General features: G+C 42.4%; 1 protein-coding gene across 1 annotated transcript in view; it reads right to left on the minus strand.

The window, feature by feature from the left end:
* Nucleotides 1-25,603, minus strand: part of bod1l1 (biorientation of chromosomes in cell division 1-like 1) — a 90,591-nt gene that overhangs the window by 50,171 nt on the left and 14,817 nt on the right. The window contains exons 4-6 of the mRNA XM_056284159.1: nucleotides 4,857-5,351; nucleotides 659-808; nucleotides 365-525 (exon numbers count right to left, since the gene is read on the minus strand). Coding sequence (XP_056140134.1) covers nucleotides 365-525; nucleotides 659-808; nucleotides 4,857-5,351 — 806 coding nt within the window. The remainder of the gene's footprint in view (nucleotides 1-364; nucleotides 526-658; nucleotides 809-4,856; nucleotides 5,352-25,603) is intronic.

Genomic DNA, 25,603 nt, shown 5'->3' on the forward strand with positions numbered 1-25,603 from the left:
GTGTGGAGGAGAGATGCTGGGTATATTGGGAGAAGGATGCTGAATATGGAGCTGCCAGGGAAGAAGAGAAGAGGAAGGCCAAGGAAATTTATGGATGTGGTGAGGGAGGACATGCAGGTGGGCTGGCGTGATAGAGGAAGATGCAGAGGACAGTAAGAGATGGAAACGGATAATCCACGGTGGCGACCCCTAATGGAAGCAGCCAAAAGTAGAACTAAAGTATGTATTAGCTTTGAGTTCATTTTTAACTCAATTTTGAGGGGGAAAAAAATCCGATTCAGCTATGCGTGCCTCAAAGGCCAGCATTCATTAGCTTCTCTACAGTAGCTGCTGTTCGGTAAATAGGCAAGCCTGAATCACTCACTGCAGATCTGCGACGCTCTTCTACGGTAACCTCATCATCTGAATCACTATAGTAACGGGAGTAGAGGAAGGGCTTGTGGACGTATGCCTTGCGGCGAGGCTTGCACTCCTTTTCCTCCTCTCCTGTGTCTCCACTGGCTTGCTTCTTCTCTGCTCTCTCTCCTATGGTTCATACACAGACAGGGAAAAAAAAGATTGACCCTGTTTTATGGGACATCATTCAGAATCTTATGAGGATGGGGCAGTAATGTTAAGACAGGATGTTAATTTAAAACTTCCATCAATCTGCACTTACCATCTGTTGAAAACTCGCAGTCATCTGAAGAATCAGAGGGTGGCTGCTCATCGTCAGTTTCTTCCTCAAATGATGACAGATCGCTGGTGTGGACAGAGCTCACTGTGATGTCACTCAGGCCTTCCAAGTCAGAGTCCTCTAAAGAGTACTCTGCAGGAGGGGAGACATGTAATAAATTACCTCCCTCAACAAAGCTGCAAATTGCTGTAAAATGAAAGGGACTGTACGTGTTGACAATTGGTAATGTGCTTACACTAACAAAGTGGCTTTGTACATGGATTGAGTTTTGGAGTAAATTAAACTCTCATTTGATTAGGCTTGAAAATACGAGCTAGGTTGTACCAGAGACGCTCACAAGTCATTTTATGCAAGTCCAAGTCAAGTCTCAAGTCTTTGAGCTAGAGTCCAACTCAAGTCTCAAGTCTTTCAGGTCCAAGTCAAGTCTCAAGTCTTTGGTAACAAGTCCAAGTCAAATCTCAAGTCTCTTACGGTTGTAATGAGCATTCTATCAACTGCTGCATGCCATCCAGTCTGCTTAGAACACTGCATTGCTATATCTAAGGAATTCAAAGCATGTACTGCATTATCTTCACTCCTTTATCTAATAGCATACAGTATCAGCATTGATTAGTTGTTTGGTATATGATCACTTTAAACAGGCTATTGTGATGCAATATAAAAAAAACACACAATGAAAGCTTTCCGTTAAAGTTAATAACTGTATTTTGCAACGTTTTTGTTATTTCTTGTTTTGCACACCAGGATCATGGTGTTGTTTGTCTGTGTTGAGCACCAATTACCAAAGAACTTCAATTATCAGTAATTTACTTATTGGCTGGATAGCACAACCTTCTCATGCTTAACATTTTTCAGTGTTTAAATTTTGATGAAAAATTCTGAACTGAAAGTGAACTAATCCAAACCATGGTGCAACAAAAACTACTACTACCTACTACTACTTTCGGCGCCCCCATTAGGGGTCGCCACAGTGGATCATCCGTTTCCATTTCTTCCCGTCGTCTGCATCTTCATCTCTCACACCAGCTACCTACATTTCCTCCCTCACCACATCCATAAACCTCCTCTTTGGCCTTCCTCTTTTCCTCTTCCCTGGCAGCTCAATATTCAGCATCCTTCTCCCGATATACCCCCAGCAGCTCTCCTCCACACATGTCCAAGCCATCTCAATCTTGCCTCTCTTGTTTTGTCTCCAAACTGTCCAACCTGAGCGGTCCCTCTAATACAATCGTTCTTAATCCTGTCCTTCTTCGTCACTCCCAATGCAAATCTTAGCATCTTCAACTCTGCCACCTCCAGCTCCGCCTCCTGTCTTTTCGTCAGTGCCACTGTCTCCAAACCATATAACATAGCTGGTCTCACAACCATCTTGTAAACCTTCCCTTTCACTCTTGCTGGTACCCCTCTGTCGCAAATCCCTCCTGACACTCTTCTCCACCCACTCCACCCTGCCTGCACTCCCTGTTACTTTGGACAGTTGACCCCAAGTATTTAAAGTCATACAACTTCATCACCTCTACTCCTTGCATCTTCACTATTCCACTGTCCTCCCTCTCATTCATGCATAGGTATTCCGTCTTGCTCCTACTGACTTTCATTCCTCTTCTCTCCAGGGCATACCTCCACCTCTCCAGGCTCTCCTCAACCTGCACCCTACTCTTGCTTCAGATCACAATGTCATCCGCAAACATCATAGTCCATGGAGACTCCTGCCTGATCTCGACCGTCAGCCTGTCCATCACCATTGCAAACAAGAAAGGGCTCAGAGCCGATCCTTGATGTAATCCCACCTCCACCTTGAACCCATCTGTCATTCCAACAGCACACCTCACCATTGTCACACTTCCTTCATACATATCCTGCACCACTACTACATACTTCCCTGCAACTCCTGACTTCCTCACACAATACCACACCTCGTCTCTCGGCACCCTGTCATATGCTTTCTCTAAAGACACAATGTAACTCCTTCTGGCCTTCTCTATATTTCTCAATCAACATTCTCAAAGCAAACATTGGATCAGTGGTGCTCTTTCGTGGTATGAAACCATACTCCTGCTCGCTAATCGTCACCTCTCCTGTTAACATAGCTTCTATTACTCTTTCCCATATCATCATGCTGTGGCTGATCAACTTTATACCTCTGTAGTTGCTACAGTTCTGCACATCACTCTTGTTCTTGAAAACTGGTACCAGTATGCTTCTTCTCCACTCCTCAGGCATCCTCTCACTTTCCAAGATTGTGTTAAACAATCTAGTTAAAAACTCCACTGCCATCTCTCTTAAACATCTCAATGCCTACGACACATAATTTGCCAAGAACAAAACATTTAAAAATAATAAAATATAAATTAAAATAAAACAATTACAATGGTAAAGACTGCAATAAGATCAGATTGGTTGACCTTCTTCTCTTAATACATTGGGTATGGGCCAAAAAACATGGTTACATTTCAAATGGTTACATTTCAAAAAGATCACGTTTGACAGTGTCGTTGCACTAAGCCTGGCTCGATGAGGTCGCATTATAAGGCCTCCGTGACTAAATATCCTCTCCACTGGTGCACTGGTGGCTGGAACAGCGAGCACTCTTATAGCCACAATATAGAGCCTTGGGAAGACCTTTGCATGCCTTTTCCAGAAATCCAGGTAGTCCACTTCTTCATCAGAGGACACCTGGATGTAGTGAATGAGCTCAGCCTTGACAGATAAGCCGCGGTCTACATTCTTGTTGCTTTCTTTCTGCGATTGCAATAGAATAAACAAATTTATACATAAATGTAGCGAATTCAGGGGCAGCCAGGAATCGAACCCGGATAGCTCGGACCACGGGCGACTGCGCTAATCAGTCAATTAAAGGGTAAGACCTGTTAGCCAAGGGCTAGCGAGTCTCGTCATCTGTGGTCATTACATATACAAATAATACAAATTTGTTGTATTGTCGCGACATGTAGCAACTTTCATTTTGCATGTTTTACACAAAACCTCTTTCTGCTCAATATCGCTGAGCTTGAATCCAAAATGTCGCCATATAACAGAGGTTGTGTTTTTTTTTTGCCATCAGTTAATCAGCATTAACCTGTTCGTTGTCATCTATCATCCAAACCACTTATCCTGCTCTCAGGGATGCTGGAGCCTATCCCAGCAGTCATTGGGCGGTAGGCGGGGAGATACCCTGGACAGGCTGCCAGGCCATCACAGGGCGCTCACACACACACACACACACACACACACACACACACACACACACACACACACACACACACACACACACACACATTCATACCTAGGGACAATTTACTACAACCGATTCACCTGACCTATATGTCTTTGGACTGTGGATGGAAACTGCTCATTGTCATTGGTATCCATTTTTTCTTTCTTTCTGGTCTGCACACAGCACACTGTATAGTTATGTGACTGTAGACAGCACATGCTTCACTGCCTCAACAGAGATTGATTGGTCATCTCTCAATTATGGGCGTAGATATGCAGACTTCACACAAACAGACGTTCACATGAGCACATTTTATTATTTAATTAAATTGCAGTCTTTTGCGGTTATATAATTGCACAGGCTGACATCGTGATTGCAATTATATTAATTGTGTAGCACTAAGCTGCAAGTGTGCTTGCCATGGTCACAGTGCTGTTGCTGCAGCTTACAGTCATCTGTGGCCACACGCATGCTTAAAGTTATGCATGATAATAAGGGACGGAATGACATTCAGCTCGTCAGACATTTCCTTAATGTTAATGCGCCAAAAATTAAAGAATAAAATAGAGATTGTTCACGAGTCCCAAATCTTGAGTCCAAGTTGAGTCTCAAGTGTTTTGAGGACGAGTTTCAAGTCAAGTCTCAAGTCGCTGTGTGTGCAACTTGAGTCCAAGTCGCAAACTCGAGTCCCCATCTCTGGGATGTACTAATATTACCAGTCCAGTGAAACATCTGTAGACCCTACACTCCATCCTGTTTACGGTCTAATAAACTAGGAAAGGTCAGTTTCGATGGTAATATTTTGAATTTTCTGTATCTCTGTGCTTGAAATATATGATTAGCTCATACCTTTATTGGACTTTAGCGCTATTTTTCAAAATATTTGTGCATTTAGGCTGAGCACACTTACAGATACGCTGTTTTACTTGTAAAGGACAAATACAAAAATGTACAGCAGCTTACCCTCCTTTAGCCTTTCTCTGGCCCTCTGTCTGATCTGATTGGGAGATTTCAGTTGTTCATCATCCTGCTTCTCCTCCATTGGTTTTCCTGATGCTTTGCTACCTTGCTTGTCTTTGCTCTCTTCCACCTGCTCTTGAGAACCGAGCTCCTCTTCTTCCATCTTCACCTCCTCGGTCGTCCCCTCGTTTGTTAAGTCCATTGGTTCCTGAGTGTCCTCTGCCTTCAGCCCTATGGCTTGGACCTCAAACATCAGTTTTGCTTCCTCCATCTCTTGCAGTGTCCTCCCCTCTTGGTTGCTGCTTTCCTCATCAAGTAGACTCATATCCTGTTCACCCTCCTCCACTATCTGCATGGGCTCCTCTGATGCTTGGGCCTTCCGGCCCTTCTCTGCACCAGAGCTGGCCCTGGAGCTGGCCTCCTGGTTGAGGGAGCTTATGGTATCCAGGATGGACATGGCATCACTGGCTGTGCTGGTGGCTGGGGTAGATAATGAGGCTGGGAAGACATAAAAATAATGTTATAATTAAGGCTGTCTATCAATTAAAAAAAACTAATTAAACACATGGCCGATTGTGATTAATCTCATTTATTAATCTTGTTTAATTACAATTAAAAACATTTTTGGCAGATGTGTCATTACCTTTAAATGAACTAATGAAATTATAGTGCTGTAAACATGTAAAAAGAAGATACATTACAGAGGAAAGGTATGTTTGTTTTTATTCACAGAAGATTCACAAAAATTATGAGGTTGACCTTTACTAACAGTTTTGCTCAGTGGCTTTGAATAATCAAACTGAAACATATAAGATGTGTTTACTATATGACCTTAGACTGAGGAGGTCTGACTACTGTGGCCCTATAACAAATATTTGATTATTCCACAATGCTTATTTTGTCCAAAATGAGGAGTCTTGCTCTTATACCTGCATTATCCTTCAGTATTAGACTTATCTTAAGATGCAACATAAAAATACACACATATTTGGTTGTGGGAAGTCCTATCCATACCATACGGTATGGTATCACGTCAAGGAGACAACAATGGCACTCATGCATCCCAGCCACTGGTAAACATTTTCCCGATTCCCTAATGTATTTTTGTAATCTCTTTTTTTTCCCCAGTGGAATACGCTTACGGGTTGCCATTTTTAAATCTTGCGTCGCTGTAGTGGAACATAACAGGCTGAGGGATAACAGAACAGGAGGGTTTCCATCGATCTCATACAAATCGCCCTGTCTTAATAGTCGAACCCAGGGGCCAGAAACCTTTTGGATGTTCTGTGCTCTTTACAAAGTTAAAATAAATAAATAAATAATATCACAGACCCGAGTGCCAGTTCATTTTCCAAATGAGCATTTATCTATTTATTTATTTACTGCTGCTGCTTGTCTCCCCACATAGATTCTGCATGTCAAAAGATCTGCGCTCCACACACACACACACACACACACACATACTTTATTTGTTCAAATGTATGAAAAGCTCGAAAGAAAATTAATTCAATCTAATAATAATAGTAATACATTTTTATTTAGTGGTGCCTTTCATAACACAGTCACCTTAAATCATATAAAATAAAAAAACAAAGCAGTAAAAAAATCAGTACAATCAACAATAAAACACAATAAGCAACAGAGCCTACTCATCAAGGAGTTAAATCAAGATGACGTTGATGCAGTTAAGTGAGTAAGCTAGCTTAAAAAGGTGGGTTTTAAGAGCAGTTTTGAATTCTGTAATAGAGCCCAGTGTGCGGGTGTGATGGGGAAGAGAGATCCAAAGTTTGGGTGCAGCATAGGAGAAAGCCCTAGCACCCACTGTGCTGAGGTTGATGGCTGGGAGTGCCAATAGACCTGCTGATGAAGACTGCAGGGAACAAGAGGGAGTGTCAAGTCTGAAGGAGGTCCGTGAGATAAGCTGGGGACAGGCTATGAAGAGCTTTGAATGTTAGTAATAAAATTTTAAAGCTAATCTGCTGTGACACAGGAAGCCAATGTAATTGAATCAGTAGAGGAGAGACATGTTCAGTGGACTTTGGACATGTAACAATCCGTGCTGCCGAATTCTGGATGGGTTGACGTCGGTGAATAAGTTTGTTGGAGAGATGGCTGCCAGGATCGCACTGCAGTAGTCAATGCGTGAAGTGACCAAAGCAATGACTACGACTTCTGTGGAGTGTTGTGTTAAAGCAGGGTGTAGTCTAGAGATGTTTCGCAGATGAAAAAAGTCAATCCGGGAGACACTGTTTATATGACTGAAAAAAGAAAGGGTACTATCGAGGATAACACCAAGGCTCTTAACCTGTGTGAAGACAGGTATGGTGGCTCCAGCAATGGGGAGTGAGCAAATATTAGTATTACTACTGCTGATTTTCAGATAATTGTTTGTCATACATATCTGTAAATAACAGAGACAAGCAGTGACGGTACTGGGGGGGGGGGAGTAGAAGTGGGCTTAGTGGACACATAAAGCTGTGTATCATCAGCGTAACAGTGGAAATGGATACCATAGTGCCAGAAAATGTTGCCAAGAGGGAGGAGGTAAGTAATAAACAAGAGTGGCCCCAACACTGAACCCCGTGGAACTCCATGAGGAACTATCGAACTTTCTGACCAGTAATTCTGAATCTGTACAAAATGTGTCCTTTCAGGGAGTCCAGGTAGCGTAGCAGTCTATTCCATTGCATACCAAGATGGGGCTCGCCGGTTCTAATCCCCGTGTTACCCCTGGCTTGGTCAGGCATCCCTACAGACACAATTGGCTGTGTCTGCGGGTGGGTAGCCGGATGTGGGTATGTATCCTGGTCACTGCACTAGCGCCTCTTCTGGTTGGTCGGGGTGCCTGTTCAGCGTGGGGGAACTGGGGGAGTAATGTGATCCTCCCACCACGTGCTACGTCCCCCTGGTGAAACTCCTCACTGTCAGGTGAAAAGAAGCGGCTGGTGACTCCACATGTATCGGAGGAGGCATGTGGTAGTCTGCAGCCTTCCCCGGATCAGCAGAGGAGGTGGAGCAGCAACCGGGACAGCTCAGAAGAGTGGGGTAATTGGCCAAGTACAATTGGGGAGTAAACGGGGGTAAACCTCCCCCCCAAAAAAAGAAAAAAAATGTGTCCTGTCCAATGTAAGGTAGGAAGTAAACCACTGATACATAGTGCCCCAACTCCAGTGCTAGCCAGACGATCCATGAGGAGCTGATGGGATATAGTATCAAAGGCTGTGGTGAGGTCAAGGAGGATTAAGATAGAGAGTAGACTGGAATCGGCTGCACAAAGAAGGTTATTGGTGAACTTAACCAGGGCTGTTTCTGTGTTATGTTTGGGGCAAAAGCCAGACTGGAATTGTTCAAAGAGATTATTGTTATCAAGATAGATCTGGAGTTGAGATGCAACTACCCTCACAAGGATTTTGGAGATGAATGGTAAATTGCATAAAGGCCAGTCGTTGTTTTGATCATTAGAATTTAAAGAAAGAAAGACACCTTATTTTGTCATTGCATTCTTACAACGAATTGTATTTTTACAAAGAATTTGTTCTTTGCATTTAACTCATCCTATTGTATAGGAGCAGTGGGTAGCTGCAGCGCCCAGGACCAACTCCAGTTCTTCTTTCAATTGCCCTGGTCAGGGGCACAAGCAGGAGTATTAACCCTAACATGCTTGTCTTTTCGATGGTGGAAGGAAACCAGAGTACCCGGAGGAAACCCACGCAGACATGGGGAGAACATGCAAACTCCACACAGAAAGGACCTAGGACCTACACTACCGTTCAAAAGTTTGGGATCACCCAAACAATTTTGTGTTTTCCATGAAAAGTCACACTTATTCACCACCATATGTTGTGAAATGAATAGAAAATAGAGTCAAGACATTGACAAGGTTAGAAATAATGATTTGTATTTGAAATAAGATTTTTTTTACATCAAACTTTGCTTTCGTCAAAGAATCCTCCATTTGCAGCAATTACAGCATTGCAGACCTTTGGCATTCTAGCTGTTAATTTGTTGAGGTAATCTGGAGAAATTGCACCCCACGCTTCCAGAAGCAGCTCCCACAAGTTGGATTGGTTGGATGGGCACTTCTTGCATACCATACGGTCAAGCTGCTCCCACAACAGCTCAATGGGGTTCAGATCTGGTGACTGCGCTGGCCACTCCATTACCGATAGAATACCAGCTGCCTGCTTCTGCTCTAAATAGTTCTTGCACAATTTGGAGGTGTGTTTAGGGTCATTGTCCTGTTGTAGGATGAAATTGGCTCCAATCAAGCGCTGTCCACTGGGTATGGCATGGCGTTGCAAAATGGAGTGATAGCCTTCCTTATTCAGAATCCCTTTTACCCTGTACAAATCTCCCACCTTACCAGCACCAAAGCAACCCCAGACCATCACATTACCTCCACCATGCTTAACAGATGGCGTCAGGCATTCTTCCAGCATCTTTTCATTTGTTCTGCGTCTCACAAACGTTCTTCTTTGTGATCCAAACACCTCAAACTTGGATTCATCCGTCCACAACACTTTTTTCCAGTCTTCCTCTGTCCAATGTCTGTGTTCTTTTGCCCATCTTAATCTTTTTCTTTTATTGGTCAGTCTCAGATATGGCTTTTTCTTTGCCACTCTGCCCCTGAAGCCCAGAATCCCGCAGCCGCCTCTTCACTGTAGATGTTGACGCTGGTGTTTTGCGGGTACTATTTAATGAAGATACCAGTTGGGGACCTGTGAGGCGTCTGTTTCTCAAACTAGAGACTCTAATGTACTTATCTTCTTGCTCAGTTGTGCAACGCGGCCTCCCACTTCTTTTTCTACTCTGGTTAGAGCCTGTTTGTGCTGTCCTCTGAAGGGAGTAGTACACACCGGTGTAGGAAATCTTCAATTTCTTAGCAATTTCTCGCATGGAATAGCCTTCATTTCTAAGAACAAGAATAGACTGTCGAGTTTCAGATGAAAGTTCTCTTTTTCTGGCCATTTTGAGCGTTTAATTGACCCCACAAATGTGATGCTCCAGAAACTCAATCTGCTCAAAGGAAGGTCAGTTTTGTAGCTTCTGTAACGAGCTAAACTGTTTTCAGATGTGTGAACATGATTGCACAAGGGTTTTCTAATCATCAATTAGCCTTCTGAGCCAATGAGCAAACACATTGTACCATTAGAACACTGGAGTGATAGTTGCTTGAAATGGGCCTCTATACACCTATGTAGATATTGCACCAAAAACCAGACATTTGCAGCTAGAATAGTCATTTACCACATTAGCAATGTATAGAGTGTGTTTCTTTAAAGTTAAGACTAGTTTAAAGTTATCTTCATTGAAAAGTACAGTGCTTTTCCTTCAAAAATATGGACATTTCAATGTGATCCCAAACTTTTGAACGGTAGTGTATGTTGGCCTGGGGTTCAAACCCAGGAACTTCTTGCTGTAAGGTAACAGTGCTAACCACTGGGCCACTGTGCCACCAGTTTTTTTCAGAGTTGGTCTGATTATGGCAACCTCCAGTGAATGGGGAACTGTACCAGTGACCAGAGAGGAGTTGATGATGGAGGTTATCAGGGAGGTGAGCGGGCAGGCATGTTTTAACTAGGGTTGTGGGAATTGGATCCAAGTGACATATGGAGGTATTGGACTTAGTAATAAGTTCAAAAATGTGATTTTTGGGGGGAGGGCGCTGGTGAGCATTAACATGTGAGGACGTCTTTAGATTGAGCTCCTGATCAGGGCGAACTTTTTATTAATATTTTAACTTTTCAGATCAAACACAGATAAATTAGGTTCAACACACATGATACTTAACCGCTAGCACACCAGACTCACAACCTGTACTTGCATATCAATCATCTAGAAGACGCGATGGGCAAAAACACATCAAGCAGTGACCAGGCCGCTAAAGCCTTGAGCTCTGTGAAAGCCTCGGGCTCTGTGAAAGCCCCGGACGAGGAGTCTACAGATCTATCTGGGGTGATGGCTGCCATCGTGAGCAGCGAGAGCAAGATCTTGGCACGGATCGATTCATTCACAGAGGATCTGAATGCAAAAATAGACTCTATAAAGGACGGCATGGCGAAACAAGAGACCCGTCTGAAAGATGTGGAGGATGGCCTGAACACATACTCAGACAAGACGACGAAAATGGAGGAGGACATCGGCCAGCTAAAATCTGAAGTCGCTATGCTACGCCAGAAGGTAGACGATCTGGAGGGACGACAATGCCGGTGTAATGCACGCATTGTCGGGATAAAAGAGGGATTCGAGACCAGCAGAGGCCAGCAGCCAACTATTACCATCGCTAAACTACTGCAAGAGTTACTAGGCCTCAGCTTTACCCCGACCCTAGACCAGGCTCACTGCAGCCTGCGGCACTCGACCAACGAAGGAGAACCCCACCAGGATAATTGTGGTGAAGTTTCACTATTTCTCAGAGAGAGAGGAGGTTTTCCGCAAAGCTGCCCGTTCAGCTCCGTTGACCCTGCACGGCAAGAGAGTGAGCATTTTCCCGGATTACACCACAGCGGTGGCGAAAAAGAGAGCAGCCTTCTCCGAAGCTAAGCGGCTCCTCTGGAGCTGCCAGGGCATCAAGTTTGGGATCCTGTTCCCGGCGGTGCTTCGTATCACTTCATTGTCCGGCCAAGAAAAGCGGTTCGAAGACCCATCTAAGGCGATGGATTATATCAGGGAGAATCTATAGCCTCAGGATAATGTACAGTAAGATGTTGATAAACTCGAATATATTTGTGGCTAACTGGTATTGGCAGCTAATTGATATTAGCTGCTAAGTGCCAACAACTAGCGGAAGTAACTAGCTAAGACACCAAGACAACAGGGTAACGTTACAGTTTAACTTTATCTATTTACTTTAACTTTTGTAATTTGAGACTCACAGATAATGTTACCTTTTTCATTTAATACAAATGTTTCATACCTGCTGCCCATTTAAAAAGCTATTTTTCTGTTTTATTATTATCGTGTGCGTGCATGTATATGTGTGTACGGATGCTTATTATTATGAGACCCGTAACAGTGCTTTGGTGACTTGCCAGAGCCTGCTAGGGCAACACCCAGGTCAATGTCACTTACATACAAAGGAACTGTATTATAACTGCTGTTATACGGGTGTTGATATATTTTCCTTCCTTTTTTATTTAATATGGGTGTTGATATATAGTTCTTAAGTATATAAATACTTTTTGATTTAATATAATCTTAACAAGACCACTGTTCGCCCTGGTTAGGGCTTGTTAGAGGGTTTTTATATGGTTATTTGCCATGTTATACTATAAATGGGGGATGCGATCTCTAGGGAATTAGTAGATCAGCCTGGGTTCTCAAGGCTCTGTTTTTGTTTTGTAGTTAGTAGGCAGGGACTTTTTGGGTTTTTTTCTCTTTTCATTTTTAGAAAAAATGTCTGACACTCAAAATACAGGTTATCTTCGTTTTTTGAGCTGGAATATAAAGGGAATTCACAATCCAGTAAAGCGTAGTAGGGTTTTTGTACATTTAAAATCTTTGAGAGCTGATGTCATGTTCTTACAGGAAACTCATCTTCGGTCAAGTGAACACACAAAACTAAAGAAAGCTTGGATATGACAAATTTTCTGTTCCAGGAATGAGAATAGAACGCGGGGCATGGCCATCTTGATCAGGAAGGGTATCCCATGTGTTCCACTACTGACTATTTCTGACCCCATGGGAAGGTATGTGATAGTGATGGGTAACCTGTATGGTACACGTGTGGCACTAGTAAATGTATATGGACCAAACTGGGATGACCCACTTTTTTTCTCTAGTTTCATAGCAGCCCTCCCAGACTTAAACAATTACCGATTAATATTGGGGAGAGATTTTAATTGTGTATTACATCCATATTTGGACAGGTCAAACCCAAGACTTAATAGTAAAATTTCGAAGGCAGGTGCTGTTATCCATTAATTTATGGAATCCTACTCTCTTTTTGATCCCTGGAGAAGAAACAACCCAACTACTAAACAATACTCCTTTTTTTCCCCAGTGCACCATTCTTACTCAAGGATTGATTTTTTTTTCTCCTGGATAGTAGGGTCCTTCCTATGGTTAGGGGGAGCCAATATAATAGTATTGTTATTTCGGATCATAGTCCTGTACATCTAGATATAGGCTTCATAGACTGCCCTAAACCCCAATGCACCTGGCGATTTGATCCTTTATTACTGTCCAGGGACTCCTTTAAAAATTTTCTCTCCCAGCAGATGGATATCTTTATGGAATTCAACCATACTCCGGATATGCCACTAACTATTGTTTGGGAGGCTCTCAAAGCCTACCTTAGAGGCCAAATAATCTCATACACGGCACATGAGAGAAAGAAACATAAACAACATCTAAAAGAACTGTCCCATAGTATAGCGGAAGTGGACCGTTCATATGCTGATTCCCCAACACCTGAACTTTATAAGAAAAAAATATTATTAAAAACAGAATTCGACAATCTCTCCATTAAACAAACAGAACAATTATTCTTTAAATCAAAACAGACATTTTATGAGCATGGAGAGAAAGCTGGAAAACTATTAGCCCATCAGGTTAGACAGTCCACAGCCGCTAACACTATTTCTGAAATTTGCACAGCAGCTGGGGTAAAGACTACCAACCCTGACACCATCAATAACCAGTTTAAACAATTTTATATTACCCTTTAAAGTTCAAAACCGCCCAGCGACTTGTCGCATATTTTCACTTTTTTAGACAGTCTGACCATACCAAAAATTGCCCTTGAAGACAGAGCACAGATAGGCAGAGATATCAACAGAGGAAGTGATACAAGCAATTAAATCCATGCAGAGCAACAAAGCACCGGGTCCAGATGGTTTCGCAATTGAAATGTATAAAAAATTTGCTACCAAGTTGGCACCAATACTTAACCTGTTGTATTAGGTCATTTTTAACCAACAGAAATTACCCCAAATTATGATGCAGGCAATCATATTAGTGTTACTTAAAAAAGACAAAGATCCCCTACTGTGTGGCTCCTACCGCCCTGTGAGCTTGTTGAATTGCGACTACAAAATCCTTACAAAAATCTTGGCCACCCGTATTGAAACTGTAGTCCCAATGGATGTTAACCCTGATCAAACTGGTTTTATACCAGGCAGGCAGTCATTCTATAACATGCGCCGCCTATTTAATGTACTGTACACACCACATTCCGTAGAACAGACAGAAGTAGTGATTTCTTTAGATGCTGAGAAGGCATTTAACCGCATCAAATGGCAATATCTATTTGCTGTTCTAGAAAGGTTTGGCTTTGGTTCCTCATTCCTAGCATGGGTTAAAATATCGTATTGCTCACCGACAGCCGCAGTGTGGACGAATAATATTATTTCTGATTATTTTTCACTCCATAGGGGCTGCAGACAGGGCTGCAGCCTCTCTCCTTACCTGTTAAATTTGGCAATTGAGCCCCTCGCTATGGCTCTTAGGGCAGAGGATGGCATTAAAGGTATCTCACGAGGTGGTAAATTGCATAAGATATCACTTTATGCAGATAACCTGTTGTTATATATATCCAACCCAATAGAATCTATACCAAGACTATTATTTACCCTGGATAACTTTGGTCGCCTGTCAGGTTATAAGATAAACTATTTTAACTGCCATAAATATTATTTATGTCAGCATTTGATATATTTTGTTTTCTCACATTATCTATATGATTTATTTTCGTGAATTTTGATTTTGTTTGTATTGGAGCTGCACGGGAACTGGGTGTGCAGTTTGTGTTGCACAGGGGACATATATTGTTGTTGCACGTGATGTTTTCCATGTGGCACAGTTTTCCTCTAGGAAGTCGACAGGTGTAAGAGGTTTTGTACTCCATTTAAAGTCGGGAGTTTTTATTTCTGTGTTCATTCCTTCGAAGATTTTATTTATTTATACTTAAATGGACTCATTCCCTCGAGGTTGGTGCAGCCAGTGAGGTATGTTTATTTGTATTTTTGTTCGTCATTGTGCATATTTATGTTTGTTTTACAGGTTGTACTATGTGATAGTAATATGTTGTTGTTCTGTGCATTTGGATGTTTAAAGTTTGACAGTGGATTTAAGGATGAAAAGCGGTGGATTTGAGGACGAAAAGCGATGGATTTAAGGACGAAAAGTGGTGTAGACAAATCCATCTGTGGCAGAGAACTCATGGTCTGGTCTAATTCCTGGAGGGAGTGACAGTCAAACTCGGACCCGCTTGAACGTTCCCCGACCTGCTTGTGTCCAACAGCTCGTCAAGACGGGAATACAGATAAGTCACTGTTAAGCGTAAAGGACATAGAAGTTTATCAGTTTTTTCATGAAAACGTCCAAAAGTCAGACATTAAAGTTTATGTCTGAAGGGTGACACATGGATTGGAAAAACTACAAGAGACTGTGTGAAGCCGAATAACATTAACAGTGTTTCATAAGATTTGAAGGGGCATTGATGTAATTGATTTATCGGTACTTGGTCTATTGATCATTCGTCATTTAATTGAAAGAAGGAAAGGGAAAAGGTTATTTATTTATGTGGGAAAATGTGTACATTTAAGTAAGCTGATGTTTTGAAGGAATGTCTGTATACATGGGTTTATATTTTTCTATGCAAGTTCATTTAAGTGTTGTCAGAAGGACCTTCGTCAGCTGTAAGTGACTGTAATAATTTCAAGCATTTATAATTGACCTTCCTATAAGGGTATTTTGAAAAGTGACCTAATTTAGTGTAGCCGATTCACTTTAGTATTTTGTGAAAATATTTTTGTTAACTACACTGCTTATGCAAGACAAGTTAACTGACTACAAATAATTTCCAAATAATTTGAAATGTCACAAACAAGTGAGAGGACTCAGTGTGGAGCAGCTGCCACAGAAGAAGCTGCAGAGCCAGAGCAGACAGACGAGTCTTAACATTGTACAACAAGCAGTACAGTTCAAAGAGCCTCGTAGAAGTGAAAGAGCTCGCACATTAACAGAAATGGGAAAGGAATTGCAAAAAGGAAAAACACAAGGGCTCCTGCTTCGCTTTGACAGCATTTATGAATGCTGGAAAGCTTTAAGGTGGCTAAAAAATCTGTGATAAAACAGGATCCCAGTAACATCCTACAAGAACACATCAACACTATTGAAAAGGAATTTTCTGAACTAAATAGTGTTTATGATGATTACCAAAGAATTGATAGCCCAGCTCATGACATGCGCCGCAAGCTGGACAAGTGTACATCAATCACCAGCATTGTTGTAAAAAATGCTCAGTCTCAAATTCAAGGAACAAAGGAAGAGCTGATTTGGCCTGATTCCAGCTCTGTGTTCGCATCTTCAAGTTCTAGTGTTTCACCTCTAGCCTCCAATTGTTCTAAGGCTAATTCCATTTGCTCTAATACATCGTCAGTCAAAAGACAAGAGGCTGCTGCCAAGTATGCAACTACAAAAGCTGTATTGCAGATTATGGCTGAGCAAGTGAGCCAACAAGAGAAACTGCAAAGACTTGAAGTTGAGAATAAGCAGATAATTGCAGAACAAGAAGCAGCTGCATTAACTCGTCATCTTCAAGCAGAAAAGGAAGAGACTTGAACGTAGGATAGAAAAGGAGAGACAAGAGGCTGCTCTCTAAAAGAAATACCAAGAAGAGAATGCTGCAAGACAAAGGTCTGTCGAAGATTTGAAAAGAGAGCTTGAGCATTTGGAGGAGATGAAAAAGCTGAACGCAGCCAGAGCAAGGCTTCAAGTCTATGATGAAAATGAGTTCTATCCAGACCAAGAACTTAAACCACAGAACTCTGAACTTCCTACAATTGCACAAGCAAGTAATCAGGTGAACCCTGCATATCAGCACACACAACCGCCAAAAAATGTGGCTCCAAGAAATATGCTACAGGTTGACGCAGAAGAGCTTGTGAAGGTTTTGGCTGAGGCTATATCAGGAAACAAGACTACCCATACCAGAGCCTACAATCTTTTGTGGGGATCCACTCAAGTTTAATCACTGGAAGTCAACCTTTCAGACACTAATTAAGAGGAAAAATATTCCAACAACAGAGAAAATCTTCTTCCCTCAGAAATATGTTGGAGGAGCAGTTAAAGAGGCCTTAGAAGGTCATTTTCTGAATGATTCAGAAGATTCGTGTTACGCAGCATGGGATCTGCTAAACGGACGATATGGTGAGCCTTTTGTGATTGCCAAAGCCTTCAGAGACAAATTCCATGCCTGGCCAAAAATAGGCTCATGGGAGAGTGCTGATCTAAGAAAGTTTGTGGATTTTCTACGCAGTTGTGAATCTGCCATGGCTCACAATGGGAGTCTAAATGTTCTCAGTGATGTCACTGAGAATCAGAAACTGACTGCCAATTACCTGACTGGTTGAGTACCAGATGGAACCGAAAGGCCACGCTATACCAACTGGAATACCGGAGGTTCCCAAACTTCAGTTATTTTGTGACGTTCCTAACGGTGGAAGCTAGTATTGAGTGTAATCCTATAACGTCCTACCATGCACTACGGCAAAGTGAACCTGACAAAGCCAAGGTTAAGAGTCAAAATGTAGTCGTCTCCAAGAAACAAACTGTAGGTGCCAAGATCTTCACGACCAACACCAGTGAAAGGAACATAGTCATATGTGCGTTTTGTAAGAAGATAGGACACCCCTTGCACAAGTGTCGCAAATTCATTGAAAAGCCAGTTGCTGACCGAGTCAAGTTTATTCAGAGTGAGAAACTGTGTTTCAGCTGTTTGAGTCCTGACCATCATTCCAAGAGCTGTGGTAACCGGATGGTCTGTGACACCTGCTCAAAGCATCACCCCACATGCCTACATGAAAATCGCTCAAAACCAGAACAAGAACCAAAGAGAGAACAATTTAAGGAAATAAGTAACAGTAAGGAAAAAAAGCCAAAGTCAACACTACAACAGGATGTCACCAATGAAACCACATCCAACAGAGTTGTACAAGACGGCAATAGTACCCAGACTTCGACAATAATACCTGTCTATGTGTCAACTCAGAGTGATTCAAGCAAGGAAGTACTTGTCTATGCTCTACTAGATTCACAAAGTGACTCCTCATTCATTCTTGAGGAAGTGGCAGATGTTTTAGACACAAACACAGAAGAAGTGAAGCTGAAACTGTCAACAATGTCATCAAAAGGGACGATTGTACCCTGTAAAAGACTCAAAGGCCTACAAACAAGAGGGCTATTCTCCTCTAAGAAGATCACAGTGCCGACAGTTTACACTCGTGAATACATCCCTGCTAATCGGACACACATCCCAACTCCAGAGACTGCCAAGGCATGGCCTCATTTGGAGCATCTAGCAGAACACATTGCTCCGCAAATGGAATGTGAGATTGGTCTGCTGATTGGCTATAATTGCTCACAAGCTCTAATGCCTCGAGAGGTTGTGTGTGGGGAGGAAACCCAACTTTTTGCCCAGAAAACCGATTTAGGTTGGAGCATAGTGAGTTGTGGTGACCCATGTGAATGTGAAGGTGATGCAATTGGAGTAAATCATCTCATCATTGTAAGGCAAGTCACAACCGGAACCAAACCACCAGTCAAGCTCAAAGGTGAAGTTCACTACGTCTGCAAGACTCGGATCAAAGAAATGGTCTCTCCAGATGAGATAATCAAGCTGCTGGAATCCGATTTCAGTGAAAGAGTTGGAGAAGAGACGACTATCTCTCAGGAAGATCTCCACTTCTTGACCAAGCTGATAGATGGGATTAAACACAAAGAAGATTGTCATTATGAAATGCCCTTACCTTTCAAACAAGACAGACCAAATCTACCCAATAATAAGTCATGCGCTGTTCAGCGTCTAAAGGGCTTGGAACGCAAATTCAAGAGAGACCAGAAATACTATTCAGACTATGTGAACTTCATGGAAGACATTATCGCCCATGGCGATGCAGAGAAGGTCCCAGGTGAGGAACGTAACAATCAACCAGTCTGGTAAATTCCCCATCATGGGGTATACCACCCACAAAAGCCTGGGGAGATATGTGTTGTCTTCGATTGTTCAGCAAGGTTCCAAGACACATCATTAAATGACCACCTCCTCACTGAGCCAGAGCTCACAAACACCTTGGCGGGAGTTCTTTGTAGATTTCGCAAGGGCCCAGTTGCTGTTATGCGCGACGTGGAACAAATGTTTCATCAAATCCACGTAAGACCTGAAGACCAAGATTACCTATGGTTCTTATGGTAGGAGAAAGGTGATCTAGTGTCTCCGCCGTCAATTTTTCGGATGAAAATCCAAGTGTTTGGAGCAGCCTCCTCACCCGGCTGTGCCAATTTTGGACTTAAACATCTAGCCATCGAAGGTCAGGATCAATTTAACCAAAACGCTGTTACATTCATCCAAAATAATTTTTGTGTTGAGCGTGGACATGTGAGACAGTTGAGGTGCAATCAAGGCACCAACTTTGTAGGCGCAAAGGGAGAGTTCATGAATCTAATGAAGTATTTGGATCATGAACAGTTGAAAGAACATGGATGTGAGTTCATAATGAACACTCTATCATCAAGCCACATGGGAGGTATATGGGAAAGACAAATAAGGACAATCAGAAGTCTTCTACCAGCAATCCTTAGTAACAGTCTGCTAAAAGACTTGACAGTGGCTCACTCAGAACCTTTCTGTATGAAGTGATGGCTATTATAAATAGCAGACCGCTGACTAAAGAGCACTTGAATGATCCAACAAGCCTTGAACCCCTCTCTCCTAACCACATCCTCATGATGAAATCCAGCATAATATCGCCCCCTCCTGGTCAGTTTGTGAGTCAGGATCTATATCTACGCAAAAGATGGCGTCAGGTGCAGTTCTTGACAAATGAATTCTGGACCAGGTGGAAGAAGGAATACCTCCTTAATCTTCAGCAAAGACAAATATGGCAAAAGGATAAGAGAAATGCAAAAGTTAACGACATTTTCATCCTCTGTGAGGACTGTTCTCCACGGAATCAATGGAGATTGGCAAGAATAACAGAGGTGTATCCAAGCACTGATGGAAGAGTCAGAAAGGTGAAACTGTTAATGAGTGACTCGACCTTAGACAACAACGGAAAACGTATCACTAAGCCAGTCTATAGACCTGTACAAAAGACTGTTCTACTTCTTGAAGCAGAATAAGTGTCATGGTTGTTCTTTTCATAGATATTGAGTTAATTGTATGAAACTGAACTTTGTGACCTGAAAGTGTGATGGGAAGGTGAAATTGTGAAGTGAAATCAACATAACTGTGATTTGGTAGGAGTTTAACTGCCATAAATATTATTTATGTCAGTATTTGATATATTTTGTTTTCTCACATTATTATATGATTTATTTTCCTGAATTTTGATTTTGTTTGTATTGGAGCTGCACGGGAACTGGGTGTGCAGTTTGTGTTGGCACAGGGGACATATATTGTTGTTGCACGTGATGTTTTCCATGTGGCACAGTTTTCCTCTAGGAAGTCGACAGATGTAAGAGGTTTTGTACTCCATTTAAAGGTGGGAGTTTTTATTTCTGTGTTCATTCCTTCAAAGATTTTATACTTAAGTGGACTCATTCCCTCGAGGTTGGTGCAGCCAGTGAGGTATGTTTATTTGTATTTTTGTTCGTCATCGTGCATATTTATGTTTATGTTTTACAGCTTGTACTATGTGATAGTAATATGTTGTTGTTCTGTGCATTTTGTATGTTTAAAGTTTGACGGTGGATTTAAGGATGAAAAGCGGTGGATTTGAGGACGAAAAGCTGTGTAGACAAATAAATCCATCTGTGGCAGAGAACTCATGGTCTGGTCTAATTCCTGGAGGGAGTGACACTATTCAAAGAGCTTGCTTTTTCCGATTAACCACACTGATAGAGACTACTCTAGCTTTCCATTTAAACTTGAACACAATGTATTTACATATTTAGGAATCAAAGTCACCCATACAATGGGGAGGTTTTATAACCATAACTTTAAAACACTAATAGAATGAACAAAACAAGATTTCAAAAAGTGGTCAATGCTACCAGTTTCATTAGCGGGCCGCATTAATATAGTTAAAATGACAGTCTTACCCAGATTTCTCTATCTTTTTCAAATGATTCCCATATTCATACCTAAGACAACTTTTCAACAATTAGATTAATTTCATCATTCATCTGGAACAATTCAAACCCCAGGATGAAGAAAATATACTTGGAGGTCCCTAAGGAGACAGGGGGATTGGGCTTGTCTAACTTTATTTGTTACTACTGGGCTGCGAACATTGTAAAACTTTTATATTGGGCATTTACATATATTAGTCCATGGGCCAGAGCCCAAAATTTCCTATTTCGGTACACTCAAGGTGGCAAAACTTACTTATAATTTTTGAAAGGATCCATGTCTGTAGATGATATTTTGGTATGATAACCATTCCTGAGTGGCAGCTGTATCACAGTTATCAGCTCATGAAGTTAACCACCCCCTAAAGTAAATTGCATTTTAGACGCTGGTGCATATCCTGGTTTAGCCTCATGGTCAGGACATTTTTCAATGTTCTATAATATTGTCTTTGGTATCATTTTAAAGGGGACCTTCTTAGCTTTCATTCAAGCCCTGTTGTGGATATTTCTCACAAATATAGAGGTCACTTGAGCTCTTCAACCCGTCAATAACACACATCTTTCTGCAATGTTCGCCTAAACTATATACTTTCTTTTAGCCCTGTGGCATCTAGGAATATCAGAGACACAAAACACAAAAACTGGAATACTCACAGGACTGTAAAGATTCAGGAAATGTATAATATACCCATACTATTTCATTGTGTGAGGTGATTGTGAGCCTTAAATTAGAAGGGCATTATTACTAAGAAACTAACTAGACCAAAGCCAGTTAGTCCATGGGTCAGACCAGATATCGATATCACCCAAGGTGACACAACTTCACTGGTGCCATTTTATTTGGTACACTAACAGAAGTAAAATAATACATGATAACCTTTCCAAATGAGCAGCTATTTCATTTTTCTTTCAGGAAACCTGTTTCTGTGCCTCTCACGATTGTGTATTTGCCCAGATTTTTACAAATATAGCATTTCAACACCCCTGGTACTGATTAGCCTAGCTTAAACTCTGGGACAGTTCTTAGTTGGCCAACAACCAAGGATAACCAGTACTGTGTACTTCCATTCATTGTGCTAAGCTAGGCTAACGTGCAGCCAGATAGCTTTCTACTAAACACATATAGAGGAAACTGGTATCTATCTTCTTGTCTCACTCTGGAGAAGATTGTAAGCTAATTTCCCATAATGTTAGCATGTTCTTTTAATGTATATGTTAATATGATTAGTTAAAGTGGCGACGAGGAACTTTCATCTTGTGTTGATTTTAGCGGCCTCATGTGGACAAAATACAGCTGTTGCATAGCAACTAGGTAATGTATCTATTTGTGGCTATGTAAGATAAATAATGGTAATATGACGCTGGTGAAGCAAAGTAAACTTTGTTTTAGTAGTGTTCATACACCTAAGTTACATGTATTTGTTTGTATGTGGCAGGTGAAAACTGACTGAATATGGCCACTGGTGAACAAGCAAGTTTTTACCCAATACCAAAGCGCCCACGGGTGGAGTGCATTATCCACTGTTCTGATGATACAGATAAGCTGGTTTCACTACAAAGTGTCGACTCATGGAGAACTCTGCTCAGGGCAGCTCAGATACGAAATCATGCACCAGTTTTGAAACTGGCAAAAGACATTCCTGAGGGACAGATTCCAGCAATCTACTACCACAGAAAGTGTCGCAGTATCTTCACTATGAAGCAAATTCTTGATGGCCTCCTTGCAAAAGAAAAGAAAAGTTGTGTCTCTGCTGAAAAGAAACAATCTAAGAGAGTAGCTCGACATGCTCCAAGTACATCTAGGACTTATGATGCAGAGTGTATATTTTGTCAGAAAAACAGCAAATATTCCAAGAGACAGAATACGAGAGAAGTACTGGTGCAGTGTCGAGAACTGCGAGCTGATGCAAAGATCAGGAGTGAAGCCACAAAGAAAAGGGACAGCAGAATCCTTGCCATTGTGAGTAGAGACCTTGTAGCAGCTGAAGGGCACTACCGCAGGTCATGCTATAGACTTTACACCAAAGAAGAGGTTTCCAAAGGAGAGGTTGCCAGCAATGAAGATGATGATGCTGCAGCCCAGTATGAAGCTGCTGTGAATAAGGCATACAATGAGCTGTTCCTCTTCATCAGGATGGAGCTTTTTGGCAATCCTCAAGTGATGACAATGACTGATCTCTCTTCTAGACTGGTAGCTTCAATGAACTCCCAAGGCATTGCCCAAGTCAAGGAATCAACCAAGAAGCACATAAGGCGAAACCTGGAGAGTGAGTTTGCTGGAGCCTTGCAGATATTCCCTGATGAGAAAGGAAAATTCCTCCTCTATCCCGATAACTTGTCGATGAGGGAACTTGCCAAAGAAAATCAGTCTCTCAAAAGGGAGCTGCAGACCCTGAAAAGTGTCAGTGCACAAGATGTTATAGCCAAAGCAGCCATCAAATTGAGAGCAGACATTAAAAGTCAAGATGTTCCTCAAACCTGGCCGCCTGAAGTCAAACCAGAAGCAGAATGTCCTACCATTCCAGAGTCGCTCATTATCTTCCTGTACTCTCTACTCACAGGCTCAAATGATCCTGATCATGCATCCCAGAGAGTGCAGTGCCTTCTGCAGTCATTTGGCCATGACATAGTATATGCAGTGACATGTGCAAATACCAAGCCTTCCAAGCACATTGTTCTGCCATTCAGTGTCAAATCGTTGACAGGAAATGTAGAGTTGATAAACATCCTCAACCGACTTGGTCACAGTGTGTCCTATTCACAGATGGAAGAGATCAACACTGCCCTGTGTCTCCAGAAACTCTCATCATCAGGGAGTGGCATTGCCCTTCCAGCTAACATCCATCCTGGCATATTCACAACTGTAGCCTGGGACAATATCGACCGTCTTGAAGAAACTGTCAGTGGTGAGGGAACATCTCACAGAGTCAATGGGATTGCTGTGCAATCAAAGCCAGTCAACCCACTTCCTGTCCAACCCATGCCCACTGTTCCCAAAACAAAGAAGAGAAGCATTGATGGACCCCCACCAATGTTACCAACTTACAATGCTGGACAACGGGTAGGGCCACCACAAAGCAAAAAGTCAGATGCCGATACTGCAGCCAATACTAAGCTTGCCAGAGAGAAAAACCTTCTTTGGGTCCTAGCACGCATGTCACAACAAGAAGAACAGTCAGTCAGCAGCTGGACAGGCTTCAACATCCTGACTCGAGGAGAGATGACGGTCATCCCCGACAATATAGGCTATCTGCCTACCATCAATGCTCCAGCGACACAAATGTCTACTGTCAACGAGGTGCTTAACCAGTCACTGAGCATCATGCAGTGCTTAGGCCTGAGGAAGATTGTCTGTGTCTTTGACCAAGCCCTGTATGCGAAGGCTGTCGAGATCACATGGAAACACCATGACAAGTTCCATGATATCATCGTTAGGCTTGGGGTATTCCACACCATCTGCACACTGCTGGCAATAATAGGAAAGCGTTTCCAAGATGCTGGACTCAAAGACCTCTGCATTGAGTCTGGCATGATTGCAGAAGGCTCAATTGCTGGTGTTATGGATGGCCGCAAGTACAACAGGGCAGTGCGACTACACAAGCTCCTGTATGAGGCTCTCATGCGACTGACCTTGAATGGTTTCCTGTCCTGGTTGGAAGAAACTCACAGGAATGACATGGTTCACCTGAATGAGACACTGAAGACCATTGACAGCCTTGGGAAAGAAGTCTCACAACATGCTTTGAAGGAGGTCCTCGAGAACAGCTCTTGTACACGCATCATGGATCTATTTGAAGTCTACCGTGAGTTCCTTAGAGGTGGAAACGGCAGCCTCTTAAACTTCTGGATGTCCTATTTGGACATGGTTGAAATCTTGTTGGGGCTCATCCGAGCATCCAGAGAGGGAGACTGGATGCTACACTTGGCTAGCATTCGAGCAATGATCCCATGGTGCTTTGCTTATGACAGGATGAATTATGCACGCTACCTCCCCTACTACTACGCCCAGATGTCTGAGCTGCCCATCACACACCCAGATGTGTACACAGAATTCATGGAAGGAGGCTTCTCAGTCCAACTGGGCTCCACCAATCCCTTTGGCCGAATCCCTGTTGACCAAGCTATAGAAGAAACGGTGAACAAAGACACCCAAACAGCTGGAGGGACAAAGGGATTCAGCTTGAAGCCAGGAGCTGTGACCAAATATTATCTCACAGCTGAGTATAGAAGCATGTACCTCAGACAGCTGAGAGACCTGACAGGTCAAGGCAGGTGCAAATGGTCTCATCCAGATCTACAGAGTCCAAGGATCAAGAGAGATGAAGCAGATGTCCAGTCTCTCATGGACCTTATGGAGAATAACTGGCTCAATCCTATGTCCCCCGATGAGATTGATTTGGTTAGCCTCTCCACTGGCAACATGGCTCCACCTGATGTGACCATAGATCTCTTGAGAGCTCTTGAGAAAAGAGAAGAGGCCTACCAAGCATTCCAGCAAACAAGGTTAGATGCAGACCCACCACCTGTGAAATTCCACGACAAGATGACCAAGCAAAGTCTGAAAACATTCTCCAATGTCAGCACAAAACAAGCTCATGGAAAGAAAGCACAGGATGTGGTTCTGAAGGCAGATAGAAACCTTTTCAGTCACATGATCCTGGTGGCTGAAAGCAGGA

The sequence above is a fragment of the Lampris incognitus genome, chromosome 1, assembly GCF_029633865.1.
Source record: "Lampris incognitus isolate fLamInc1 chromosome 1, fLamInc1.hap2, whole genome shotgun sequence".
Lineage (NCBI taxonomy): Eukaryota > Metazoa > Chordata > Actinopteri > Lampriformes > Lampridae > Lampris > Lampris incognitus.